At 34.2% G+C, this 11,010-nt stretch overlaps 3 protein-coding genes across 4 annotated transcripts in view; all 3 read right to left on the reverse strand.

The window, feature by feature from the left end:
* The window catches only part of LOC104755758 (uncharacterized protein At4g15970-like), a 2,649-nt gene extending 1,274 nt beyond the window's left edge, over positions 1-1,375 (reverse strand). Inside the window, exons 1-2 of the mRNA XM_010478218.2 lie at positions 1,071-1,375; positions 824-892 (exon numbers count right to left, since the gene is read on the reverse strand). Coding sequence (XP_010476520.1) covers positions 824-892; positions 1,071-1,310 — 309 coding nt within the window. The 5' untranslated portion in view covers positions 1,311-1,375. The remainder of the gene's footprint in view (positions 1-823; positions 893-1,070) is intronic.
* Positions 1,910-4,514, reverse strand: LOC104755759 (putative Myb family transcription factor At1g14600). 2 transcript variants are annotated; one of them, XM_010478221.1, is made up of 6 exons: positions 4,036-4,514; positions 3,790-3,866; positions 3,594-3,633; positions 3,104-3,227; positions 2,785-2,908; positions 1,910-2,238 (listed from the first exon to the last, which is right to left on the reverse strand). In XM_010478221.1, the coding sequence occupies exons 1-6, from the start codon at positions 4,175-4,177 to the stop codon at positions 1,981-1,983; spliced, it is 765 nt and encodes a 254-aa protein (XP_010476523.1). In that variant the 5' UTR covers positions 4,178-4,514; the 3' UTR covers positions 1,910-1,980. The 2 variants fall into 2 exon arrangements, with proteins under 2 accessions (XP_010476523.1, XP_010476522.1); XM_010478220.2 differs by having other exon boundaries at positions 3,104-3,230; positions 4,036-4,513.
* LOC104759225 (valine--tRNA ligase, mitochondrial 1-like) overlaps positions 10,205-11,010 on the reverse strand; it is a 9,150-nt gene continuing 8,344 nt past the window's right edge. The window contains exons 20-22 of the mRNA XM_019238859.1: positions 10,907-11,006; positions 10,679-10,827; positions 10,205-10,575 (exon numbers count right to left, since the gene is read on the reverse strand). Of these exons, the coding sequence (XP_019094404.1) occupies positions 10,386-10,575; positions 10,679-10,827; positions 10,907-11,006 (439 nt within the window). The 3' untranslated portion in view covers positions 10,205-10,385. The remainder of the gene's footprint in view (positions 10,576-10,678; positions 10,828-10,906; positions 11,007-11,010) is intronic.

Genomic DNA, 11,010 nt, shown 5'->3' on the forward strand with positions numbered 1-11,010 from the left:
TTTAGATGAAGTGGTAAAGACATGAAATCTTTCCAATCTTGAAGCATGATTCTGAGATCATGAAGCTTACTTTCCATACCGTAGCAGCAATTTGCGTGCATTGTACGAACTAAGTTCAAATCTCTGCTAGGCTCACAAAGACCGCCAAAATAAGCAGTGTTGAGGAATCTCATCTTTAACCCAATGCGGAAAACAAAAGGTTCTGTCTTGAGAAAGTTAAGAACATCCTGATCGTGATATCCGGGGAATCTGAGTCTTGAAGCATACCAGTATTTGTAGAACAGTATAGTTCGATTGTTAGACCTTACAAAGTTAAATCCTCCATTTGGTCTGTTTTGTAGGTCGTTCGATCTTCCGAGGTAATGATCACATGCAATTTGGAAATCCGCATACATGTAAAACCTTGGAAACGGGTTCCTGAACCACATCACATCAGCATCCTGGAGTAAAGGCAAAAAAACGAATGTGTCACTTCATAGAACCACACAGTTACCTGACTGAAAGAGAGAAATTTACTGACCGTGAAAACGAAATTATAACCCAATTCAAGAACAGAACGTAGGAGATCAATCCTTCTCCACATCATTTTCAAGTAAGACCGAGTCATAAAGTAAGCTTCTTGAGAAAAATCAACACCTTCAGTAACAAGACTGAAACAATGCTGATGGAGTTCTAAGCAACGGGAATACGCCTCAGCATCCAAAGCAACAATCACCAAATGATTCAAGATTTGGCTAGTTTCTTCCCCTATTCTAAAACTCTCGAAGAAGAGATCAAGAACAGATACTGGAGCTGCCCAAGCTGCATTCAAAGTTGTCAAAACCACAGTCCTGTCTATAGTCGCAGCTTTACGCAGCACATCTTCTAGCTTTGGTGGTTCCTCATCATCACGCTGCATTTTGAATCCACACACCAAAAGTAAACCAGAACTAGCTTAGGTCATTTTCTAAATTCACTGCAATTTCTAATGGTCTTAGACATCAATCGATTCCCAAAAATCTATAGAATCGTACTTTTAATTTCTCGACGGAGATTTCAAATTCGTGAGGAAGGAAGAAGAGAAGACTAACCAGATAAGCAGAGAAATTGAAAAGGCGAGGGGAGAAAGACAAGGAATCAACGGCTCTGTAAAGAACGAAGCAAGAGATGGAGATGGCAGCTAGGAAAAGAGCAGCTCGGCGCACCGGGATTGATGATGATGATGATCCCGGAGACATTACGGCGGAGGAATTATTATTAACGGAAGACGAAGCGTCGAGCCTCGCCGTCGCCGTGTGTAATCTCGAACCGACACGGTGCGATAGATTCATCCCCACCGACCATCTTCACCACTACCATCAATCTTATTTTTTTTAATTTCTATTATTATCATTTTCTGCAAAAAAAAAACAGTTACAAAATTTAATGTGTACACTGTACAACAATAATAATACACACCCACTATCAAACGCTGCGTTTCAACGAGTTTACGAAATGCAGCGTTTTGTGGGATTCGTACAGAAATAAAACGCTGCGTTTTGGTGCTTAAATTTATTCATTCATTTAAACATTAAGAACGTAATAATCTCATAACTAGTCGAATTGCTTTGGCTAAGTCCGTAAGAACATTTCATATCCGATTTGATCGTGACATTGGGCTTGTTCGTTTGGTTGACGCTGGCGGCTGCGGCAGCGGCAGCGGCAGCGATTGCGTTTATGTTTTTAACCGCTGAATTGAAACAACGTTTAAAAATATTAGACGCAGGTCACAGCGTTTACCGCAGCGTCATGACGCAAGTACCTGCGGCAAGCAAACGAACAATCATACCTACGTCTGCCGCAGCCACAGATACCTGCGGCAACCAAACGAACATACCTATTATAGAACCAAACAAAAATCGTCACCATCGCAAAAATCTAGAAGCCTAACTAAAAGAAGAAGATTACGATTTTTTTTTTAGGGAGGATTTAAACAATCTACACTACAAGGGAACAAATGTTTCAGCTACGGAGTAGAGAAAAGGAGAGATTGAGATTAAGATCAATCTTGGAAGAAGCAAAACAATCTCTAAAGATGAATGGAGCTGAAGATGATGAGACTGCTTCACTTGTTTCACTAAGTGATGATGTTGCATTGCTTCTCCAACGTTGTTGAATATTTTGAGGATGATTTAACGATAGAGACAACGACAACTCTTCTTCTTCTTGTTGTTCGTTTTCTCGCCATGTGTTTTTCCAATTGTTCTTCGTGCTCTCTGCCTGTTTTCAAAATACATAAAAGCTCTTAAAAGTTTCGAATAGAACTTAGTTTTTACATTTGTTTTCAAATACTCTTATTTGTTGATAGTTTTTTCATAACTAAGTTCGGAAACTAGAGTAATCTACAGACTTTTAAAATGCAAATCAAATCAAGTTCCTCAAATCCTCATAATATGGTGAGAGTCTACTCTAGGCTATCACATCCTAAAATATTACGATTATGTTATAGATTGAGTCACGCAGGAATTAATATGTATGCATACCTATGAAAACATCAGAAATATTATGATGTATAGTACTAATCCCTGAACTATTAGTGCTCCTACTTACGAATTTATTGACAATAAAATCTCTCCATCTGAAAATATTCAGTACCGAGCCCCAAGCCTACCCCTAGTGTTGTAGACCCATATCATAATAATTGTTCAGTGGTTTAGTGAGTGTTTATCTGAGTCTTAAATACTTTTACTATTGATGTAACCTTTCGTAACGGCTATTTATGAAACCATATACGTAGTAATAAAAATCGAATTTAATATTTAATACCTCGAGAAAGTGATGAGACTGGAATTTGATGGACTCGCCATTGCCTGCAAATGTCTTCGTTCTCTCCATGTTCATGATGTTAAGAAAGTCATCGTCATCATTATCAGTCGCTGAAGTCTGCTCTCTTCTCCCCAAAAAAAAACAAGAAAAGAAAAGAGAAAATAACAATAAAAATCTACAAATTCGACAATTCATATTCAAACAAAACTGTATGATAGCATACCTATTTTCTGGAATAAAATTAAAACACTTGTCAGAAACAAATTAATATTCCCTTTCCATTTTTTCCCACAAAAATTAAAAATAAATAAAAATTTACCTAAAGTTAAAAGAGTGAAAACCCAAAAGACAATCATTCCTTGCGTGTACAGACAAGTTGTCATGAAGATGATCTTCTTCATTGTCTTGTCTTCTTCTTCTTCTTGAAGATGGTGAAGAACTCTCTTCTGTCCCCCAAGAAATAAAATTAAAAAACATTACTTATATTATTGACCATGATGAATATTCTCTTTTTAACTCTTTGGTAGTATTTTTATTTTTCACAATTAAATTAAAGAAGCATCTACTTATTATCTACAAGGCTATACCCAAATTCTTTATCCTTGTTTTTAATAAATATTTTATATAATAAAACATGAATATTTCTGACAATGGTGGGAGTGAGATTTAAATTTATGCATTATTGCAATTTTTAAGTGAATGGTGGGAATTTGTAAAGAACTGTCGTAATCTTGAAACTATGACGTTCAAAAGTCTAAATTGATATCTTCTGATTCAAACCAATTTAATTTTTTGCGAAATTTCATTACCTGGTTTCCCAAGAAGACTGACTCTGGATCCCCTATACATCTGCAGAATGATCAAAACAGTTGATAAACATTAAAACTTCCAATTACTAAATAAATAAAGGTGAAAAAATTAGTGTTGTGTGGCATATACGAATAAACAGTACAAGACAACAATTGCTATCAAATAAAAAAAAGTTTTTTTAGCATTTTCTTTGACCTGGAGATGGCTCTTGACGTGTGATATGGTTAGCCCCTTCACATCCATTATCTTAAGAACGAGTTTTGGAGTTGCTTCTGTTTCATTCATACCAAACACACAAATCATCTTAAAATCTTGAATATTACCACTTAAAAATTCAAAAGAACCAAAATAAAAGCTAAAATTCTAAACTTCAATAAATATCTTGAATATATATATATTAAAAAAAAAAGACAACAACAAAAGTTTGTTAAAAAGACTGACTATATTGTCCGCCGAGCAAATCAACGGCGTGAACGAAGCTCCGGTGAAGCTCCGGCGTCCATCTCAGACGAGGCACCGGAGATCGTACGTACGGTCTAACTCCACCGATCCCTCCATCGCTGCTCCTTCCACACCTACCCATCCGAAAACCCTAATCGTTTTGATCTTTGATTGCGTTAAAGAACAAAAACCGTTTCTTGTTTTTGCCTTCTGTAGAGAAGAAGAAGAAGCCAGAGGAAGAGAGAAGTTGAAGGAGAACCCTAAAGAGAGAGGATAGTTATTTTGTGAGTGAAGAAGGTTAAAGATTAAAAAGGACAAAAGGTTTCTGTTTTTATAGAAGATAAATGTTTCTTTTTCCCATCTATTTATTCCACTTTGTCTCTTTTTGGAAGAACTCGTGCTTATAGGTGTGTGTGTATATTGTATATCGTGTGTATATAAAGAAGCTAAAAACAAATCATAACTCAAGAACATGTGATATTATGATAAGTAATTCTAGGAAGAGCAAAGAAGAAAGATGGTATTATTTTATTTTTATAATTAGTACGTAACCAGCTGGAATGTTGTTGTTAGTTTGAGGTGACATGTGTTTTTGACCTAACAGAATAGAATACATTCAACACAAATTTATCATCCGTTTGACTTTGCATGCATTAGTAGAAAATAGCTTTTTACAAGAATCTTTTTTAAGTTTTGGTTGGTATCCTCATAATCCATGGACCACTCAACCAGATAATTACTAAATTATTGGAAACATTTTTCCATTAATCACCTTTTATTACTAAGGAAATTATATGAAAATTTCAAATTTGTATGCTTGACAATTAGTCTACACTAAAATATGTGAAATTTTTATGATGAATAACTCTTTTTGAAGAATATGCACTCTTATTTATTCCTATTAAGAACATTTGATTTTGTTTTGTCCGATCCTAATTACTTACAAGAATTACCTTATTGGGATTTGGGATTTACCCAAATGAAGAAGTTTCCTCTAGGCGTCACCCTTTTTCATCATAGGGTCTTTTAGACTAAATTAAAATAAATAATAAGAATAGCAAAAATGAAGATAGCCCAACTGCTAAGCTTTGACCTTAGGATCATCATTCCATTCTTTTTTAAATAAAAAAAGTTTTCTATTTCTTTTTCATTCTTTTTTTTTTTGGGGTTTCGTGTTATTTAATAATTTATTTTCTGATAATAAGAAAGTCATATTTATAGTCCTTCGTACGTATTTGAACCAACCTTTTTGACTTCATTCCCCTAGTTTCCATTTTACATTTTCGTCCATTTTCCAATTCATTCCTCTATTATTTTTTTGTGATAAATACTTACACCAATTTCAAAAAACAAAATGTAATGATGTGCATAACACATGCCCCTATGCTTCTGCTTATTTCCAGTTTGTCCTGTTACTTTTTTTCTTCTTTCTGATTTCTTGCTGCCTATTGAAAACAAATCAAAATCATTTCCCCTATGTGGTAGCCCATTTAAAGCACTGGTTCGGATTCTTGATCTTTTAAAATGAATCTCAACAAAATTCTGATTATTATTATCAAAAATAACCATATGTTAATTACTACCACAAAAGAATCAAGTTATCCACACACATGGATACTCCAATTCGCAATACATAACATTGGATTAACATTAACATTTGCGATAATCTTCATATTCTGAATTTAAATCTTAGATCCAGCATTTAAACATGATTTGGCTAATTATCAGACTAAAAATTAATTGCTTCCATGTTAATTTTAACGCGAACATCTATACAAAATTGTCGGACCCCCAAACGAAGACCATATATTATAAGCATCTGATCTTAGCCACTAGTGAAATGTGATGGGATCACTTACCCTAGTGTTTCCTCCCAATATAATTCGGATCCCACATTGTTTATGGACAATTTCAATTCAAAATAAAAGTAGATAAAGAGGAGGATAAAATTTTAACAAATACTATAAATTAATAAATAAAAAGATGAAGAAATTAAAACGTAGGAAGTTGCTTAAAGCAGAAGGGTAGGACGCAAATGTCGTCCATGACGAAATGGACAAATGGGTATGGAAGTAGTACTACGCATAGTCATCTTCTTGACCATAACCAGGGTTTATTTCGATCTCTTGATTTCTTGTTTATTTTTACATTAAATATATCAGTTTTTTTTTTTCCAAGTTTTTTGTTTTTTGGTCTATATTCGATGCATCTATGATTTATTATTTATAGAAAAGCAAAAGTAAACAAATTTTTTTTTTTTGTTAAAGGGTTTTCAGCAAAAAAAAAAAAAGAAAAAAACAAATACTACTTTTAATTGTATTAAATATATACCGTAAATAGCAGAATCACCTAATTAAAAATTCGCAAATTGTTTATTGGTGAGGAGCAAAGTAGTACAAATATATGAAGTGGAATATCATTTCTATGTAAACAAAACTGGTTTGTCTCATTTATTTCACACCATTAATAAAAATGTACGATGTATACCTTATTTCCAACTGTACCTACCCCTTATTCAGACTTCATTTCCAACTGTGTTCCATTTCGATGCTACATATTCAACAAAAATACATATGCAAGGATTCCAACAAAACCGACCAAAAGGAGAAAGTTGCACACATAACTCCCTAAAAATTCAAACCAAGCCGTAATACTACTACAATTGTATTGGAGCTTACGTGATACGTACAAAGTGGACCTCTTTACCCCATATGAATCACGGAGCCTAATGTTGTTAGAATATGTCAAGGACTCAAGGTGATGTTATTGACTTTCAAGATTAAGACTACGATACATAATACACGTTTTGATTGAATATATTCACTTTACACCTAAAAGATATCCAAAGTGTCGTATATGTGTGTATATATGTTCTGCATATATGCCAAAAATCACTATTGATTTAGAAAATCTAAGCAAATGTGTGAAATGAAATGTTGATTAGATGGTATCCTAACCATTATGTCTAACAATCGGGCTTAACAAAATAAAAACACGAATTACCTACTTTCTATTGACAAAGATAGGTAAGGTGTTCGCCTTTTAATGACACTATCTTGGGGTCTTTTGATAGAGAGAACCCAACACAGCCTCCACATTAAATAAAAATCCATACACGGATGCTTTAGCCTTAACTCTTAAGTCTTAACCACACATACAAGTTTTTCACCATAAAACTGTAGACTCCTCTTAAGATAGGACAACAATGTTGATTTAAAGAGTTAATCAAGCATAAGTGTATAACAGTGTTGATTTTATGTTAAAAAGATAATATCAAACCCCTTTTAGGGTAGTATTAATTCGATTCTGACTGTTTAATAAATGCTTATATTGAAAGAAAAAATTATATATGATTATTTATTTACAAGTGAAAATACTTAAAGCAATTTATCGTATACGCAAAGTTGGTACGGAGAAATTGATAGATACTGTGGCTACATGCTACTGTTTGTTTCCTGAAATAATTATGGGTGTGAATGGTTGCAGCGGTCAGGGCGGCCAAATCTGTCTGCGGACTGGACCGCTTTTAATTTACTATTCAACAAATATAGTCCGCAGTGGTGCGGTCCAAATAAAGTAGAGATAAGATCGCTGCGGACCAACTGCAGACCGCTTTTGTATACAAATAGAGTTGGTCCGCAGCGGTCTGTAGTCCGCCTCAAAAATAGAGCAGTCCAGATCGCAGACAGATTTGACCGCCCTGACCGCAGTTACCATTCAAACCCTATATGAAAAATCAAACATTCAATAAATCACCAAATAGATCCAAAAGAAATTTATTGTGAGATGGACTGCAGGTCCATGATTCATGGCTTTTACTACAATCAAACATTCATTCAATGAGTTTCGTCGACTCAAGTGTATTTTTGTGTGTAGAGATACAACTTGACAATACTGGAATTGTTGAAAAAAAAAAAGTTTTGGATTATCATAACGGCTAAATTCTATTTTGATTCAGAAATTCTCACCGAACCATTTTATTAGATTTGACCATTATTTATCTTCTCTCCCTTACACTTTATTAATTGATATTAATCATAGCACATGCACGAACAATATAAAAGATAAAGTTTTTGATAAAAAGGTGTAATCAACCAAGAGAGAAAAACACCTAGAGAGGGTTTGTTTAAAAGTATGATTTGAGAACACCTAGAGAGGGTCACCACAACAAAAAAAAACTTATTTAATACTAATTGTTCTTCAAACGATTTAATTTTAAAAGTTTATGCTAAAGATTAGGTCATTAATCAATATATATAGATGTGGCATGTGAAAAAAATTAGTGTTGAGGGTGTACATAAGAACCAAGCAACCCTTGACTTTTCTTTCCTTAAAACATTGGAAGTATGTTTGCTATGTTTTTCTTTTCTTTTCTGTATCCTCCACAAATTTGTTAAAGTCCACCTTCAAGTAATTTTCCCCAAGTATAACATAATCAAAATTGAGGAATGAGGAATGAGATTCAACACTTGACAAGATTGCATAATTGACATAATAGATTCAACGCTTGAAAAGATTGCAAGGGGAATTTGTAATGTACATTTGAATTTGAGGACATGACACATTGGAGAATATAAGTTGAGAGCTTCTTGTCCAAGTATAGCAAAGTATTGAGTTATATAACTCAACAAAAAGGGAAATCATAACATGTTGAAAAATTCAAGAGAAACTTCAGGTTTTTAGAGGCAGTACACACATGGTTGTAATCATAGCAGTAGAGACAATTGAACAATATTACAAGTTTGATTTGTGTTAGATTGTGAATGGCAGGTGAGAAGAAGAAGAAGGAGAGGGACATAAAGAGAATAATTCTCCCTTTACAGGCTTTCTATATGTTCTCTTATCCACCAATCCATGATTGCAATTTTTGCAGAATCGTCTATACAAATGCTAAATATTCAGAGTTGGTCCAGTGTTTATGCCTTTATATATTTATATACACACATAATTTCATTTCTGTTAATGTAGAGAAAGACTCCCAAGAAAATGACATAATTTGTTCCTATAGATCTGAACTTCTTTTGCATGGGCTCAGAACCGGGCATGCGTTCGTGTTATACATATTTTATTTATCAGAGTACACAACATTTTACTGGTACGTGGGAATTTGTTTTGCAGGAGTTGGGAGACAAAACAAATCATATGGTTTCAATTCTATAAAGGGTATGAGAGTACGTACGTATCAAAAACTTGATATACAATAATAGCCAAATTTTGAGATCCTGACCAGCTTAATAATAACCTTTTACCAAACAAATCGATATCACTAAAGAGAAAGGCTTTGAATGGGAAGACAGAAAAAAAGCAGATCACCCTGTAAAGCAGTTCTCCTATCATTAAGTTACCATTCAAGAACTTTTTTACTTTTAAAAATTATTGCAGATGAATTGTGTGCAGTTCATATTTTTTTGTCTTTTTGTGGCAAAAGCAGGAGAAATACATGCAGATCTGGTCTACAGATTTTTTGATGATGTTCACCCTTGATCTGCACTTGAACAGCCAAATATTTGATCTACTTTAATTCTGCTTGATCTGTTTGAACCACTTGATCTGCACTGCATGATATGCTTTTTCCATTCAAAGCCAAAATAAAATCAGACACTTACCTACTGTTCCAGGGAAAAGCAGTGATGAAGTATAATTGGGAATTAAGGACCTTATCAGAATGAGCATCATTACAACAAAGAATGAAACCGAGACCAAATATATATGTAGATGATAACACTTTGAGGAAATCAAAAGGCTGCGGTAAAAGTAATCGTGGGTCCAACTATACTTGATTCAAATTATTGAAATCAGATCAAATGTTTCAGGAAAAGAAGAATAGAAAGCAACAAAAAAAAAAGAGGAAGATTTTTTTTTTTTTATGGGTGGACTAAGGCGATATATGTAAGGGTCAGTTTGGTAGTCTATCGAACCCGTTTGATGAACCAGTGATTATGAAAAGTTATTGGTTCTACCAACTCCAGTAACTAATTTAGCTTTTGCTGTAATTTCTCTTGATCATGCATATGACCCACAAGGCCACAAGCTTTGCTATTTATAAGTATCATTATCACCCTTCAGTTGGCCTCGAGCCTAATTAGTATTTTAAAAGTCATTGAGAATATTCTACTGATTCAGACTGGGTTGACCCGGTTAACACTACCTAAACCCAAAGCTAGTGCAATAAACAAAGAAGAACTTCAATTCATGTTCACGTTGAACAAACAAATCGTGTTTGCAAATGATCTGTTCAAAACTAATTAACAGTGTTTCTCTCAGAGAGATGTAATGAAAATATATTCAAAACTCAAAACTAGTTCACAATAACATCATTTGTCCTTAGACAGAAACTGTGACTTTGTCTCTCACTTCTTCTGTTCCATTTGCTGATTTTCTGAATTGCTTGTTTCTGCAAGACGGGCACTTTCCTTCTCAAAGAAATCAAACTCTTGGAGAATCTTAGCAAGCTTGTTCGCGTTGTCTTCTCTTATATTTGCCGGGACCTTCTCTTCATAAGTAGACACACTCATCATCTTCTGCAACTTGTCCTTTTGTCTGATGAAGCAAGAAATACAAATTTCAAAAGGAGGAAACCTCAGGAAACTAACATGCGATTCAAACATTCTGTTTCGATTCAATTTCGGATCTAGGGACTTACTTTTGTAGCTCACCAAGCTTGTTTCTGATTTTTTCTTTTTCAGCTTCTGTGTTAATCGCTCCATCCACTTTTAGATACACTTTGAGGTTCTCGTTTATCGTCTCAACGGAAGATCCAGGTGGGGCTGCGTGTTCTCCCTTTATAAAAACCTGTACCAAATCCCCATAGCAACTCGGATAAGATACACGAAACAATAGAGTAAGAAAGAAACTGAAGATAGATTTTTACCTCTAAGGATGATAAATTTGCAAGGGTTCTGATCTCCAACTCGTGAGATTTTACCATTTCAGATGTTAAGTTGTTTTCACACAGAGCAAAAGCAGGTAACCTGA

The sequence above is a fragment of the Camelina sativa genome, chromosome 17 (genome assembly GCF_000633955.1).
Source record: "Camelina sativa cultivar DH55 chromosome 17, Cs, whole genome shotgun sequence".
Lineage (NCBI taxonomy): Eukaryota > Viridiplantae > Streptophyta > Magnoliopsida > Brassicales > Brassicaceae > Camelina > Camelina sativa.